At 31.7% G+C, this 18,420-nt stretch overlaps 1 protein-coding gene across 4 annotated transcripts in view; it reads left to right on the plus strand.

Moving 5' to 3' along the window:
- Positions 1–10,922, plus strand: part of LOC140055642 (transcription factor SOX-5-like) — a 128,928-nt gene extending 118,006 nt beyond the window's left edge. For all 4 annotated transcript variants that reach the window (XM_072100991.1, XM_072100992.1, XM_072100993.1 and 1 more), the window contains 3 exons: positions 4,526–4,604; positions 5,143–5,304; positions 5,704–10,922. In XM_072100991.1, the coding sequence (XP_071957092.1) occupies positions 4,526–4,604; positions 5,143–5,304; positions 5,704–6,140 (678 nt within the window). In that variant the 3' untranslated portion in view covers positions 6,141–10,922. The remainder of the gene's footprint in view (positions 1–4,525; positions 4,605–5,142; positions 5,305–5,703) is intronic.
- The last annotated feature ends 7,498 nt before the right edge of the window (positions 10,923–18,420 follow it).

Raw genomic sequence — 18,420 nt, forward strand, 5'->3', positions numbered from 1 at the left:
TGCCAAAAAATGTAACTTAATTGTTAAAATTAATGTTAAAAAAACCGGCATAGTATCAACATACAATACAACATATATGACATTAACAATAGAAAATGCTTGGCAGCTTGACCAAAATATGTCTCTATAAAGTGAGCCAGCTACTCCTTGAATAAACGGGTACATGTGATTAGCACAGTAACATTGTTGGATGTATGTAACTTACATAGATTCAGCTTCGTCACTTTCTGTTATTTTTTAAACCGAGCCAACCATGCTTTTTATATTCCATTAGATATATATACTTTTTAGCTCTAAAACATAATACATTTCGTTCCGCATGTTATTTCATACCTCAAATATTTCCTTTGGAGTTCAGAGATGATTATAAATAGGATGAAATTGGAATGTGTTTAAGCCTGGGGTTCATATCTAGCTTGAAAACATCTAAAGTACGATTATAATACCAAATATTGTCACATGATTTTGTATGATTTATATGGTCCTCTTAACACTCCCTTGTCTGGCGTTGAGCAGCGTGTTGGGAGGTGTGTTCTCCATGACCTAGTTTGCGTGGCTGTAACAACAATAGTCACCTGTGTTCTTTAACAGGGCGAGATTTTACAGGAATGCATTTAAAATCAAACTTTTACCTTCTGGTATATGATCACAGGTGGAAATTCCATTTACCAATTAAATATACAATTTTATTTCCGGTGGGAACATCATATTCTTTCCTGCAGGCTTACCCCAATAGTAAGTTTTCTTAAGCTTTGAAATTGATAGGATTTTTTTTTAATAAACATTTTTAAACAATGAGAGCTACTCTAGCTTTAAGGAACAGTTTTAGGAATTTGAAGAATAATGTTACAAAATTTGAAATTGTTATATCAGAACCAATTCAAATGATAATTCTATATTCTCTATTATCAAAGTATAACCCCTAATGAGAGACCTTCAGGGCCCTGCATAGGGGTTGGATGTAGTGTCAAAACATATATTGTATCTCGTTCACTTCAGTATTCCCTTAATAGAGGTGTCCTTTAAATAGTGGTTGGCTGTAGTGTTAAAATATATTGCCCCTTGTTTCACAGAAATGTTTCTTTTTAATAGGAGTGTCCCTTTAATAGGAAATATCTCTTTAATAGGGGTGTTCATTGAATAGGGTGTCCCTTTAATAGGGATATCCATTGAATAGGGGTGTCCATTGAAAGAGTGCCCTTTAATAGGGTGTCCCTTTAATAAGGGATGTCCCTTTAATAGGGGTGTCCCTTTAATAGGGGTGTCCATTAAATAAGGGTGTCCATTAAATAGGGGTGTCCATTGAATAGGGGTGTCCATTGAATAGTGTGTCCCTTAATAGGAGGAGTGTCCCTTTAATAAGGGATGTCCCTTTAATAGGGGTGTCCCTTTAATAGGGGTGTCCCTTTAATAGGGGTGTCCCTTTAATAAGGGTGTCCCTTTAATAGGGTAAATTTATAGATAATGTAATATTATTTTAACAAAACATTCAATGTGTTAACCTCTGTCTACACTATCAAAGTAGTTTTTTTTAAAGTGTGCCAAATATGGTAGTAATATGACATCATCATTAGGCACATCACAATTTTCGCATAAAGTTTGATAGTGTAGACAGAGCTTTAGGTTTGGATTGGAAAAAAAAAACTGTATTCCTGTGATTTTAATAGAACATCATATTATACATTTTGAAGTGTATAAGTGTATATAAGGCAGTTTAATTACATTGTGACCCCAGAGTAATAAGATTATTACGAGAAATGAATAGACAACTGAACTTTTAACTCCATAAACCATTCATCATTTCTAGCTCATTAGCATCTTTTATCGCAACTGTCGCCCTCATTTCTGGCGCCACCTTATTAGCATTTGGGTTATTTTTAAATGGGAGTATCTATCCACTTGTCTTTGAAGATTTTAAAAACCGTGGAGCGAGTTCAAATAAGTTGGCATTGCGTGAAAGATGAAAACCGGGAAAAGAAATTAGTTTGTACAGCTGTGGAATTTCTCACGGAATCATTTCTGTTGTTTTCTGGTTATTATGTACTTTGCTAATACTTGTGATGTGATTTGAATTGACCCACTGCAAATTGCCTTTTACACGCTTGATTAACTCTCAAAATTAAACCGGATTCCGTGCACTGGCTTGCTTTACGCCTTCTCTTTTGTGTAAGATAGTTTATGGATAATACTATAGGAAAGATGAACTATTAATCTAGATGCTATTGTCTCTTAAAGATGTATTGTCCCCCAAAAACATGAAAAATGAAGATTAATTAAATCAGACTTTGAATAGGTTATTTTGTAGTTTTAATCAAGTTAATCACCTAAAAAAATGACAAAATAAATCCAATCCATTGGATGGCAGCCAATTTGACTATTTTTTTGGTTTAAATTGCAGTTTTTTCAGGTACATAATTTTTTTTTCGATCCAATTTTTGGTCAAAGTGGATAACTATTATATGATATTAAAATGGCATATTAAAGAAAAATATATTCTTAATAATAACTTATCTTTTGAAAAAAAAACCATTTTTTTTTTATACAATATAATTTATTTTGAATTGAATATAATATACAAGCTTGTATTAAGCCTTGTTTACACTATCACACTTTATGTAACAACAAAATGTGATGTGCCCATATATGGACATTATGATGTCACATCACTACCATTTTTGGGCACATCACTACCATATTTGGGAACATCACTACCATATTTGGGAACATCACTACCATATTTGGACACATCACACTTTTCTTGTCAAACTAGTTTAATAGTGTAGACCGAGCTTTAATAGTGTGATCGTACACATGCTGTTTATTGCAGTTACTGGCTTAGAAACTTGTGCATTGAAAAACATTACAAACATTTCAGTAAAAAATGCACTTTCTGCAAGTTACTGCAGTAGAATAATTTAGACATGATCCATTATGAAACTTTGATATTTTTGTTTTTTGTTTTTATGGTGGCCATTTTGAAATCAAGATGGCCGCCATACCGGACGTTGGACACTTGGCACCCCCCGATATTTTGAATCTATATACATCAAAGAAACTTTGTGGAAAGTTTCATGCTTTGATAACAAAATGCACAACTTGGCTATTTTTATGGCGTTAACTGCTCTACTATAAGTAAACTTTGTTGAGATGTGTTCGTGATATTCTGCTAGATTAAGTAGTAGTAGATTTTGTAAGATCAACTTATGGATTGGGGAGATGACAATGGATTTTGTTCGATAGATGAAGGATCTTTTATAAAACTATTGGAGGATTTTAATGGAAATTAATCAGGCAAAAATGACAAGATAGAACATGGATTTAACATCGTTGTTGATGTACATTTGTTTTAAAAAAAGTGTAATCATTTTGTAGGTCGTTTATTAATACATATCAACATATATCTAGCAGAGTCAAGGTCAGATTGTGTTGTAATTTTTCCTATTTTGAAATAGAATAGAACAAAAACAGCATTATAGATATTGACAAAAATAAGCCAATGATCTGTACGTAATCATAAAATGGATTCAATATTATGTTATGATTATTATTAATTATTAACAGAATTAAATATGTATTTATTGAGTGTATATGAAGCTTTGTTTTGCGAGAAAATGCATTATATAAGCGGCCTATTTCCACGCTTGTCAGTCAGAAGGTTACCCCATTAATAGCAGGTTTAATTGCCTCAATGGCGTAGGCCGATATAAACACGTTTTCAACGCAGAACTATTCTGTGTATATATCCTATTGATGATTGTTTGTTTCGGTATAAAAGCAATGATGTCGTTCAGCACGTTGTGTCTCATCTTGCTTTTGGCCGATCGCTGTGACATTGTGTCGCCAGTTTTTTATAGGATCTTCCTATTCTTTGGTTTTCTTTTGTCGGTTTGTCTGTGCTGACGGCCCACACTTACTAACATATCCTTCCTTGTTTGGCAAGTGTCTACTCTATCTTTAGTTTCGTTAATAAAAACAAGATTTGGTTTAAAACAACAGTTTTTTGTTTTTTGTGTCTAAGTCTGATAATGAGTCAAAATTTGGAAAAAGAAATGATATAATTAAATGTTTTAAAAAATAATCTGTTTTACATTATATTTTTATATTACTATGTTTTGTTTTAGAAGATTATATTTTTTTTTTTTTACTATTTAGCAACTTAAAATTGAACATTTAAAATAAATAAATACTGACTCCTTTTGGATGTACTTCCACAAGAAACAAACAAGGAGCAATATATTTATTTTTATTTAATTTAATCTTATTTATAGAGGGTGACCCTAAATCAATCAAGGGGCCCTCAAATAAACATATAAATATATGAAAGAAACAAATAACTATACAAACATATACTTTATTTATATTTTTCTTATTGATTGTTGTTATTATATATGGCAATGTTTTAACAGTAAAATATTTGAAATTCTTTTATCATATTTATTTCAGTAGAAATTGAAGTATATAATTAATAATGTAATAATATGTAAATTGGATCAATTTGATAAATAAATTTCTTTATTTGTTTTAGGATGAAAGTAATAGTAGTATTGTTATTGACCTTACCGAAGAAGACGAGCGGCCAAAGGTCGACATACAAGTAGACCCATGTAAGTTATTATTTATTTTTTTATGTTTTTGTTTTTTTTTTAAATGTTTTTTCCAGTAAAGCTTTGTCTACACTATTAAACTTTATGTGAAAAAAATATGATGTGCCCATATATGGACATGGTGATGTCATATCACTACCATATTTGGGCATATCACTACCATATTTGGGCATATCACATTTTTTTGTCCAACTAGTTTGATCAGTAAAAAGCTACAATATAAATTATCAAATTTATAACAAAAAAAAAATATTAATTGAAGATTTGCTGCTATTAATTACTAAGTCATATTTTTTAATATGAGAAATTTAATATAAAAGATATTTTGAAAGAAGATGGAAATTATTAATAGACTATTAATTATTCAATTAAAGAACTAAATGGCATAATAAATTTAATAATTAATATGATATAAAATGACAAAAAAATGCATAATTGTTGAACAAGCTGTGTGTCCATATTTGGACATCTTAATATAGGACAACAAACGTAATCAAATGTGACAACAGATCTAATAAAATTTGGTTGTATATTTCAGCAACAATTGCCAGGATGTATCGAGATACTCGTAAAAACGACCCAAACAAACCTCACATCAAACGGCCCATGAATGCATTTATGGTATGGGCGAAGGAGGAACGACGCAAAATACTAGCCAGGCATCCAGACATGCATAACTCAAACATCAGTAAAATACTTGGTACGTTCTTATGGTGTCATGTGACACTGTTGTTGATCTGCTCGCTACATTTGCAGTATTTGATTGTGATGACGATAATAATTACTGATTGATTAATTAATACGATGATTGATAATTAAATGCCCTCCTAATTAATTATACATCAATAAATTGGTAACATTAGATTATTTTGATATTTCAAAGTAAGTACCAAAACTGGACACAACGGCTTACGGTTTTCAACGAGTCCGGTATTTAAAGAGTTGACTGTATAATTAACTAATTAAAACAATCTATTTGTCCATTCATTAATTTATTTCATTGACATTTTTTATTGACTTAGATTGCTTTTACCAATTAGTTTAATTATTGATATTTTTTTAGGAAAGTAAAACTGATAATGATAATTTTTTTTCATAGGTACAAAATGGAAAAACATGTCTAATACAGAAAAACAACCGTATTATGAAGAGCAAGCGAGACTAAGCAAGGCGCATCTAGAGAAATACCCCGACTACAAATATAAACCACGCCCCAAACGGACGTGCATCATTGACGGAAAGAAATTAAAAATCGGAGAGTACAAAGCAATGATGCGAGCCAAACGGCACGAAGTTCGGCACGTGTTCTACACACGTGATGGTGAGAGGATGATCAGATTCCCGGCAACTACGGCAGCGGCAAATCAGGGTCTAGCCGGTTTGGAGAGTCCATACTCACTGCATCCACCGACGATGGTCGATCATATTGATCGTCATCACGAGTTATTCGAACGGCATCAAGAAATGGTGGATCGACAACGAGAGATGATGGAGTCGCGTGAAATGATGGAACCGCAAGAAATGGAAATGCAGTAAATCTGTGGACATTATGCAGTTGAAATCTAATCACAAGTACTGGGTGTAGGACAACGCAAGTAGTCAACAGTAGCAGGTTTTAACCACATTTTATAAAAGCTAGAGAATATTAATTAATAATTAATTAAATAAGTAGAGCATTGTTAGATAAAAAGCAAACATTTTATTACTGAATGTATTATATACAGTTTTAACATTATGGTTAACAATTTTAACATTTATAAATTAAACAACACCACAAACACCAAGCCTAGCAATTTTTTTTTTTCTTTTAATTTGATTTTTAATATCATATGATCATACCATATGTGGCAATACTATTTTTGATTCAGTGTTTAGAGTTTAGCAATATGCAAGTATTCTTTCCAAAAATGAGTGCCATGCCTGAGATAAAAATGTAAAAGGTTCAAGTCTGTGAAATAATCCAAGTGTTTACAATTTTACCCTGTTTGTATGATGTATCCAATTAACAGTCCAAAGTTTTAATACACGTTTTAAATACCACTAATAAATCTCCTTATATCTGTCTGTCGAAATTTATAAATAAATCTCCGCAAATTTGCAATGTTTTTTGTAAATTCTAACCTAAATATATCAAAGTAAATTACTAAAAATGGTCATTTTCAGAAACTATTGCCTTGCCTTTAATATAGTGATAACAACTTGTATTAAAATAAATCTAGTGAACCTGGTATTTAGTGGACATGTACGACATTGAATTGTCAAATCAGTTTGTCCTCCGCCATCTTAACGATCCCATTTATTAAACAAGTATTGTGTAATGAGGTACAACCATTCTAACTTTTTATATATAAATGATGATTTAAAAGTGACAATGTTATGCAATTATAAACAGATGAGACATGGCTTGTGACATTGTTTTTGAATATTGTATCCAAAACGTGATAACGCTATAGGCTCAAGGTTCTTCGTTTATTGCGCAATTTACTTTAATAATATTATTTAGACTCGTAACCAGTCTAACGAACATGTCGCAAAGGTTGGCATTATTATATGCGAAGTGTTTTGAGTTAGACTGCTGTGATTATGAAAATGATCATAGTTATGCAAATGATCCTGGTTATGCAAATGATCTAGATTATGCAAATTACCTTGATTATTATGTGATTATGGTTGTGAGTCGTTAATCTGATAGCAGTCTTATCAATTGTAGATGATTTGAAAGGAGATATTGAAAGACATGACCTATGACATCTAGAAATGACCTATGCCATCTAAATATGACCTGTGACATGTAGATGCATCAGGTCCAACAAAATAAATTACAAACTTTTTTGTGTGTTTTATACATAAATTTTAATTATATATTAATTCCAATGAATTTTAATTTTTGACTAATTTAATAGAAAACATATAACTGATATCTTTTGCTAATTTCAGGATTTATTAATAGGTACATATTACATTTTTTAGACAAGCATTATATTTTCTATAATTTGCTATTTTATTCAGTTAAATTTATATATTAATTTTAAAAACTAACATATATAATTTACTTATATACAATAATGATTATATTCGAATTGAGATGTATCTCAACATGTATAGAAGATTAAAGTATGTTCGCCTTAGAGTTACAAAGATAGCATTTTTATACTGTTGCCCGATCGGCATATTTAAAGTCTTAGTTGAGAGTGAGTATGTCCCGTTATGTAACAATTAGCGATGAATTAAGTATGTATCCATATATTATATATAATTTAGTTATACCTTAATTATATTTCATTTATTTTTATAGAAAATAAAATTTTGGCTACTAAGTGTTAGTAAACCTAAAACGTCTGGGTAGCCAATCAGGTGGTGTTTTAATCATGACACTAAGATCTGTGATAATGATCTTAATGATTTAGTGATTTAGAGAATGATTACTTACAATGACTCCCATCATTTTAATCTTGTAAAAACTATCAGACATGATAACAGTATAATTATATAAAAAAAATCTTATACTACCGTGTATATATTTATAATATGTTATTATATACTGTCAAGTCTTCGATAACTGGAGACGTAAACTGGACACTCTTGCTCACCAACAGCCTCCAGTCTAAAAAAAAAATCTGGGTTTTTACGAATCAGAACAAATTTTGATTAAAAGAAAATTCTAGCATGAGAGATGACGTCCTGTTTTCGGAGAACTGACTTTACACAATAATATAATTGTAAATTTGAACATTTATTAATTAATTTGTTTATAAGATACACATTTTGGGTTTTTTTGTTGTAAAAAGTATAATTTTCTACCTCTAAAATTTAAGATGAACTACAATTTGCTGCTCTCTTGACAAAAGTCTGATTTAAAACAAGATGGGATTGTTAATTGAGTTAATTTAATTGTTTAATTTAATTTGAATAAGTGAATTAATGTAATTATAACTGATTATACTGCGTAGGTATTTCAGTACGACGATGGCAACATAAATGAATATCATTGATGATTTACACAAACTAGCTATATCATTAAAACCAATAAATATTTTCTAATAATGAGATTGATGTACAGAAAGGGTAGAATTTGTGGATTAAATTTATTCAAACTATGATTTTATTTTACAAACAGACTTCAAAAGATTTGTTTGAGTTTAAAAGGAATTTTTTATTCATCATTATGTTGCTTAATTTAATCGAATTACTTGCATGCTAACTGAAACCTCTGAGAGGTTTAACTTTTAAGTTTGTTTAAATAGATATGAATCAACTGATTTGTACTAATAACAATTGAATTAATCTCATAGTCTTATCTACTCTAGCTTGTACACGTGTGTGTTGTAACAAATAACAAAACATGTTTGTGATTTCTGTGTCTAGTAAAAAATGTTGAACCGGGGAAATTGGCGAAACTGATTGGTATGAGAAAATATATGTAATATATTTGGTATATAAGATGAGAAATATATTGATGGATGATTGAAATCAGTTTCGCAAAATGTATATGAAGGATGTATCTTAGGAAAGTGTCAATGTTTAGGAAAGATTTTCAACTTTGTCGTTGTTTTGTGTATTGTGAAATCTTTAAAAAATGCTGTAAAACATGTGTGTTATAATATAAACTCATTGATTCAAATCTTTAATAAATATTCTAGCATAAGACAATTATTGTTATTTGAAAGAAGAAAAAAAAAGTTTGCGGGATTTAATCTTTTTTATATTTAATAGGATATACATAATACCTAATAGGTTTAATACTAGAAATTGCCTATAATGGTAACCTTATAGTTGCTCTGTACGCCAGAATTGAATGCAAAGATTAACATCTTTTTAGTTTTAGACGTAACCATGGTAACCATGGTATTAGTGGTACTGGTAAAACTACCTGAAAAGGAATTTACTAGTTTATGCCTCAAAGTAATTAATGTAAGATCATGATTGTACCCATTAAACCATGGTTGTATATATAACACCACGGTTGTACCTTTAACACCATTGATTGTACCCATAATGTCATGGCTGTACCCTTCAAATCATGGTTGTGTATTTCAAACCAGATTGGAACAATAACACCATCAATTGTACCTGTAGCACCATGGTTGTATATGTAACACCATGGTTGTACTTTCAACACCATTAACTGTACCCATAGTGTCCTGGTTGTTTATGTAAAACACATTGTTGTATTCTTCACACCATGATGGTTATACCTTTAACACCATGGTTGCATATGTAACACCATGGTTGCACATGTAACACCATGGTTGCACATGTAACACCATGATTGCATATGTAACACCATGGTTGCACATGTAACACCATGGTTGCATATGTAACACCATGGTTGCACATGTAACACCATGGTAGTTGTACCATTAAACCACAGTGATACACCATGATTATAGCTTTTGAAAACTAAAGTATGGACAATTCTAGCAAGCTTTGTCTAACTTATATAATGTCATTCTATGCACATGCTAGCTAGAGTCTCTCAATCCTAGCCTTCTGTACTACTGTATAATATATACTACATTAAAAAAAAATAGCAAAAATAACCTTTGTATGTAAGTGGCTATACAACTCATTCCTAATATTATAATAATGTTTTTAAACTCTAAAATGGGAGAAATTTAAAGTTATGTATTCTCTAGTGATAATGTAGACCACGTATTGGTGCAAGGATTTTCAACTATTATTGTATTATTTCTTTTTATATATAAAATCTCGGTATTGTATTTTTTACCTGTTTCGTCATCATCACGTGACGATCCACCTGTATTCATATGTAAATATACAAAACGTATATAGTCTATAGTATGTATATAATTATATATACATGTATGTATTAGGAATAGATATTATATGATTATATAATATACATTTATATAATTATATAGTATATATTATACATATTATATTAATTTTTCTATTTGTTGATTATCCCAATTTAGCAATTATATTCTTTCTGTTATTAATATATGAGCCTTGACAGTCGATATTAGAAAATGTTGACTAACTAGTTTGTAACTAGAAGTTACTGGACGGGTATTTATGCAAATTAGGGTGCGTACTATATTTAAGTTGATCATTGGGTTCTGTTTCGGATACAGACTTGTCATTTAAAAGCATGTGTGTGCGCGTGTGTGTAATATAGTGGTTTAAAAAAAGTATAATAAAATTGCTGCTGATCAGCCTCCATATAGACAGCGCCCTCAATCTGCATACAGCAATGTCGTCTTCATTATATTTTGTACATATACATGTATATCATATCCCGTAGTTTACTGTGTATAGTTGTGTAAAATAAATGTATTATTATGGAGTTTATTTCAACTATTGTTTTTGTTTATTAATCTTTTTTCATATCACAAAATATTAACATGTCATTTACTACAGTCCATTACATTTTGACGTTTCGACATACTTTTACGTTTGACGTAAGACGGTTGAGTAGAGAACCGCGAACCGCGACGTTTGGACATACTTTTACGTTTGACGTAAGACGGTTCGGTAGAGAACCGCGAACCGCGACGTTTGGACATACTTTTACGTTTGACGTAAGACGGTTGAGTAGAGAACCGCGACGCTTCGACGTACTTTTACGTTTGACGGTTGAGTAGAGAACCGCGACGTTTGGACATACTTTTACGTTTGCCGTAAGACGGTTGCGTAGAAACGGCGACGTTGGACGTACTTTTACGTTTGACGTAAGACGGTTAAATAGAAAACCGCGACATTTCGACATACTTTTACGTTTGACGTAAGACGGTTGAGTAGAGAACCACGACGTTTAAACATACGTTTATGTTTGCCAGACGGTTGAGTAGAGAACAGCGAAGTTTCGACATACTTTTACGTTCGACGTTAAGATGGACATACTTTTACGTTTTCCGTAAGACGGTTGAGTAGAGAACCGAGACGTTTCGACATACTTGTACGTTTACCGTAAGACGGTTGAGTAGAAAACCGCGACTTTCGACATACTTTTACGTTTTTCGTAAGACGGTTGAGTAGAAAACCGGGACTTTCGACATACTTTTACGTTTGTCGTAAGACGGTTGAGTAGAGAACCGCGACGTTTCGACATACTTTTACGTTTGCCGTAAGACGATTGAGTAGAGAACCGCGACGTTTCGACATACTTTTACGTTTGCCGTAAGACGGTTGAGTAGAGAACCGCGACGTTTCGACATACTTTTACGTTTGACCGCGCGACGTCATCTGGACATTCTTGTATTTAATTGTTCTGCTATTTACATAAACTAAAAACAAACGGTTTATCAGTATTGTTTTTCTTTCAAATACGTTGAATGCAGCAGTTTAGTCTTACCCATGTACGTTAACTGTAACGGTAAGTAACTGTAACTATTAGCCTTAGAAGGAAGATAGGCATAACACTTTGTTTAGGCATGATATCAATCAGTTTCGTTTTGCTGAAAAGCTGTAAGTATTAATGTACCATATTCCCTTCTTATTCCAAAGGGGGCCTAGCAATGTAGATCATGGGGCGTCATGATACGCCCATCGCTGCCCAAAGCAGGAAACACAAACAGTAGGACAGTTCTAAATCAGACAACAAATAATACTAATAACTACAGCCAACTTTTCAAATTTGTTTCTGCTGTTTTAAATTATTGATTCCTTTTTTTGGCGACAATAATCGTGAAATTGGGACGGAAATGCGTTTCGTAATCAAACCCACAGTTTTAAATGACGCTTTATTTGTTTGTAACAACACGTGTAGGACGTGGGTACACGTATACCACACATTTCTACTATTAAATTGCGGATGGTTTACCTTGAACCGAATGTCTGCGTGTTTTCATGTAACTCTTGCGTGACGTCCAGTCTCGTCCGCCGTCGTGTCACACGTTCCAAATACGCAATACTATCTATCCCTTTATAGCGTTAAACACTAAACAATTTTAATGGAAAGGTAACGACCATATTAAAGGCCCGTTTACACTAGGACGATAACGATCGACGATAAATAGATAAATACACATTTTTTATACATAGTAATAATAGATAATTGTCTTCCTATAAACTTGGTTTATTTATCTTTTCACAATAGAGTATATTTTTTAAAAAAAACGACATTTCATTAATTTGACTATTTTTTTGCTTTAAATTTTAGTTTTTTAAAGTAAATGTATATTTTTTTCGATCCAATTTTTGGCAAAAGTGACTAACTATTATGTGGCATTAAAATGACATATTCAACAACAACAAAAAATATTTTTTCAGGGGGACAATATATCTTTAAGGTACACCATTCTAAATATTATATTTTGTGTTTTAACATCATCACATCCTTATGAAAACTGTAAAGAGATTTTAATAATACGTTTTTTGACACGTCGCGTGTCAGTGCCTTCGTGATGACATGTTGTCATGTTATATGATCCATGTTCTCACCTAATTCAACATTTTATTGATTTAGGCTTTACTTTTGAATTCGTTTTGTAAAAATAACTTTAGAAAACGAACATGGCTTCATTTTTATGTAATATAGAGAAATGTATTAAGATCGTGTCAGATTCAGTGCGCAAACTGACACTAAGTAGAAGGCCTATTTACACGTTTTGCCAAAGTCAGGGCCATACATCAATATTAATATACGGACGGGTACTGTTGTATTTAACAAAAATACAAATATCATATTTCTTCATATCTTGCATTAGCAGCACGCTTAGGCCTATATTATCATTCGGATCATCAGTAATAATGTAAGGGCCCTGCAAAAGCTTGGGTTCCGACTTGAACGCAACATAAGGACGTAAGCGCAACGCAAGTAATGTGACCAATTACAATACGAAGGATCATCTGAACTGTCGGTTATGATTGGTCAACTAGCTCGTTTGCGTTGCGTCTAAAAGTGAAGACCAGACAGATTAACTGCAAAACCCCGCGTTAAGCTTGGTTTCCACTAGAGACGCAACGCAAAGCAGATGCAACGCAAGAAAGTTGACCAATCACACGTGACACGAATAATACATCGCTTGAGATTGATCAAATCACTTTACGTTGCGTTACGTCCTTGCGTTGCGTCCTAGTGGGAACCAAGCTTTATGTATGCACTCCTACACTGGAATACTTTCTGCGGGTAGCGACTTATTGTGGGCGTGACCGTTAAAAGATTAATATAACTTTAATTGCGCGCGTGTATGAACGCGCTAAATATTATTACTTTTTTTCATTTTTAATCATTTATAAATATGGAATTATATTCCATATACTTAAACTTATTAAGTAAGTGTCTTGTACGCTCTGACGTCATCATTTAACTATTATTCTGTTCTAATTCCATAATTCATATTAAAATAATGTTTAACTAAATGAGATTGAGAGCCGATGTTATACTCCCTTTGCTTATTGGCAAAACTAAAAACAAACACGTTTTATGAATTAAGAAACCTGATCGAAGTTAAACAAGGCTGTTAGGAGTTAAAGTGACTTTCCGATCCAGTCTATATGACAGCAGACTACTGCATAGTTTCTCGTTCTCAATTCCTCTTAAATTCAATCATTTTTAATTAAAGTTGAAAGATAGACTTATTTCAACTAAACAGAAGCTAGTCTGCCGTATACAATTGTGAATAATTGTCGCTTTTCATTCGCAGAAATTCCTTTCACTTTCGTACTCTAGGATCTGATGAATACCAGTGCGTGTTTTTAATGTAGGCCCGTGTCTATGCAGTCCTAGAATCGCAGAATCTCCTTCGAAAGCGAAATTTATTTTTTGAATTATTACTAACGAATGAAAAAAAAAATACACAGTAGTGGGGTAATTCTGTACCGTGGCACCGAACAATTATTAAGTTTACATCCCTCTAAAGACATTTAACTCGCTCTTCACTCCAACTTTATTCAATCTGTCGTTGGTTGAAGTTCCTATCAGTAAACCCAGCTGTATGTTTAAGCCGAAGTCATTCGCAACGCATTTTTTTGTTGATAGTCTGCTGCGATTGGCCAGCAGACGATAGAAAGTTGTCACGTGCTTGGTTCAAGGTTAGATCAACTTGTGAATGGACAATCCGCTGGGACACGCGTGCGTTCCGGGATACTTATTATAATATTATTACTTATTTAAATATTATAGTATAAATCACGATTCTAATTATATCAAAATGCGAATACCGCAGTAATGCGAATACCGCAGTAGTAAAAATGGATCAATTGAAACTTTTTTTTTCTGTAAGAAATTTTAAACAAATGAATTTTAAAGATAACTATCAGAAAGTTAGACCAGCCTGACGCCCATTTTAATCGGCTACTAATACTGCCTTAAGAGATACTTTTGTTTTCGTCCGGTACGAAAGGAAGACAGCATGCTAGCTACTAATTGATAAACTTATTAATTTGAAATAAATATTTTTCGATTTGAATGTCTTTCTGTTAATCAAATCAATGTTCTGACTCAACTAAACTTTTTATGAAAGAGTTACGATAATGATTGATTTGAAGAAAAAAACTAAATTTGTTGATTTAATTTTTTTCTATGGTTAAAAAAAGGTTTTATGTTTAGGATTCAACAACCCTTTTTCTTGCCAACAAGTGAGTGACGGAGCGAGGTATAAACAAAGAACCATTTTTGTATTAACCCCAGGTTGCAATTCATCCTCTGTCACAGTACTTCTGCAAGTCACGGTTCACTGGGTCTCTTAAAAAACCAATCCATTTAGGATTAGGTGTTTATTTATTTATTTATTCTGGTTTATTAAAAACAAAGACATGGCAGTACAAAACTGAATTGCGTCCAGTAACATAAACATTCAATATAAAAATATATATATATATATATACAAAATGCATTAAAAAAAAAAAAAGAATATACAATTACAAACTTACAAAGATATATATCAAAAACGAGCAAAATTACACAACCATCTAATATAAAAATATATATATACACATAAATTCATAAAAAAAAAAAATAAAGAATATACAATTACAAATTTAAAAACTGCGAGTAAAATTATTAATTATCCGTAGGCCTATCAAAATTAAGAATTTCATATATATATATCATTGCACTATAAGGTCATTGTTAATCAGGAATGGGAGTGTGGATTTCTTAAATCTTTCTGTTCTACATTTAATTTGGGATATTTTGTTTACATAGGCCTAGATGAACCAAACCCTCTCTCAATATGAAATGTTAAAAAAATGTAAAAATTCCCTCTCTCAATATTTAGACACCATATACATATTTAAAAAAAATAAAAATGTTTTACCGGAACTACCGAATCTATCCAAATTACCGATTTGCGGTACTTCAAAATTGTCTACTGACACCAATTAGGCGCTGAATTCTGAACTGAAGCGCGCGCTCGCGCACATAAAGTATACGCACTTATACGTCACTTTAAATAAAATGTGGCTGTGAGTTTATATGATTTACTTATCATTTTTTAAGTTTCAAAAGAGAGATTGTCCCAGATATAAAAGATTGAACTTATTTGGCTTAATAGTTCTTAATTTTCCCGAAAACATTTTAGTGTCATTGAACACAAATAGTGATATAAATTTCACTTGATAATTGTGAGACATTTTAACATTAACCGAATAAGCCAATACTACAATTTGATGTGAAATATGGCTTTGTTAATTAAAATATTTCTTAGGAATGTTTTAATGTGTATTTGTGGTGGTTGCATAGCTTAATGTTTCCCATAGTTTCCACAAAAATTACATTTGAAACACGCCGTCTTACGAGGAGGAAAGGCGCGTGTGCGTAAACTTTATGATGTCACTCTGATGTGTGTTCTGTGTGTGATAATAGATTGACTGTGCTTTGTAGTTTATGACGTCATTGCAATTTAAAGCATTATATACTTTTATGACATCATTGTAATTTAAAGTTTTTGTACTTTTATGACGTCATTATCATCAGATGACAGCGCGTACCGTGTACACGTGCCCTTCTCTCTGTACATCATGGACGTAACAACCCGAACACTCCCCAATATTATTTTAACGTTTCACGTTTCGTTTTTATTACAATACGTTTTATAGGCCTACATTAAGTTGTCTTTGGTTTTTTACACTGAGACAACGCAAAGTTTAAATTAATTAAATTTATGTTAGGCCTTCAAAATATGATAAACTCAATGTATAAACTTATAATTCTGCATTGTATGATATGTCTACATCTTTAATTTGACCTAGTAAAATCAAAGATAAGTTAAATAAAATTATAAAAACGGATTACAAATTTCGTTTAAAAACACGTTTTGATCAGTTTATATCGCTTTTTGAATGATAACGTCCCAATGTGGGCCTTCAGATTCCAGAACAATTTCCTTGGAGCTGAAGTGGGAAAACGAAGTCAAATCATCGACTCACTGGCGTCTGTTCGGGAAATCCAATTTTCGTGAAGAAAAACATAATTGTAGATTTTTAATTTCAGTTTTGATATTTTAAAACATGACGTCGATTACGGCTGTTTTTTGTAATTGGACACGTGGTTGTGTGGTTCAGATTTGCTTGGCTTATTGTTTTCCGTTCGAAGGCGTAACGCGTTCTGATTGGATGAAAGCCAGTGTGGAATTAGTTGGAAACAAGTTTTATGAATTACGATTGAAAAGTTTCTTGTCCTCGTCTTTGTCAAAAGCTGTGCTTTGTATGAAATGCTCAATTTGCACTTGTTTTGTTCAAATTATGACAACTGTTACCCAACATTTGTTGTTTAAAATAAACGTCTGCATATAATAATTGTTTTCCGGTTAAAAATCATAAAATAGGAGGCCTAAGCTTACAAAACATTTCATTGTAAAAAATTGTCCGACAATACTAATTAAATTTCAAGTTAGTTTTGCATAAAAGTACGGATTAAATATCTAAATTTAAAAAAGATGATTTGTTGCTGACGAAAGAAAAAAAACAGGTGGTGGCAGCAGACATGGTTCTCTCGTTATCACATTGTACGATCTGATCTTTGGAGGAGAATGTTGTCACATCACTGATTTTAATAACTCTTGAAAACTAAATTATATCGTAAATATTATATATAAAAGAATGAGCAATCATCCGAGCACCCCTTCCCCACTCATTCCAATAAAAACTGTATTGTCCCCCAAAAACATGAAAAATGAAGATTAATAAAATCAGACTTTAAAGAGGCCATTTTGTAGTTTTAATAAAGTTATTCACTTCTTCAAAAACAATATTGATAATTTAAGTATTTTTGACTTTAAATAAATTTTTTTTCAGGTAAATAATTTTTTTTCGAAACAGTTTTTGGTCAAAGTGAATAACTATTACGTGACATTGAAATAGCAAATTAAAAAAATTAGAAGAAAAAAAATGTTTTAGGGAGACAATATATCTTAAAGAAAGTGTTTAATTGTTTGTTTATCAGGGAATGATTTTAGGTGGGTCCATGAACAAAAAATTAAAAGAAAGAAACCTCTCTGCATTGGTGGACACCACATATGATTTTATTTATTAAGACATTAAATATTTGTATTCATGATATTCACACACAAAAATTTCACATTAATTTAGTCATTATATTACAATAATATTGTTGATAATGCGCGGAACAACTTCCAAAAAATGAAAGATATTGTAAAAAACACGGTTTGTTTTTACAATTGTCCGGTTCCGTGTTTGTTAATCAACAGATACTTATAATATAATAATTCTTCAAATATATAATTCTATTTTCCTTCAACTAATAATAAATTACCTATTAGTTTACCTGTCATTAATTAAACAAATTGTATTGTCTATCTATGATGTTACCAAGAACAATGCTGGTATATGCCATAAAACAAAAGACACTGTACTCAACTCCGGAGGATGACGTAACTTGTTCTGGATGAGT

This window comes from Antedon mediterranea, chromosome 7 (genome assembly GCF_964355755.1).
Source record: "Antedon mediterranea chromosome 7, ecAntMedi1.1, whole genome shotgun sequence".
Lineage (NCBI taxonomy): Eukaryota > Metazoa > Echinodermata > Crinoidea > Comatulida > Antedonidae > Antedon > Antedon mediterranea.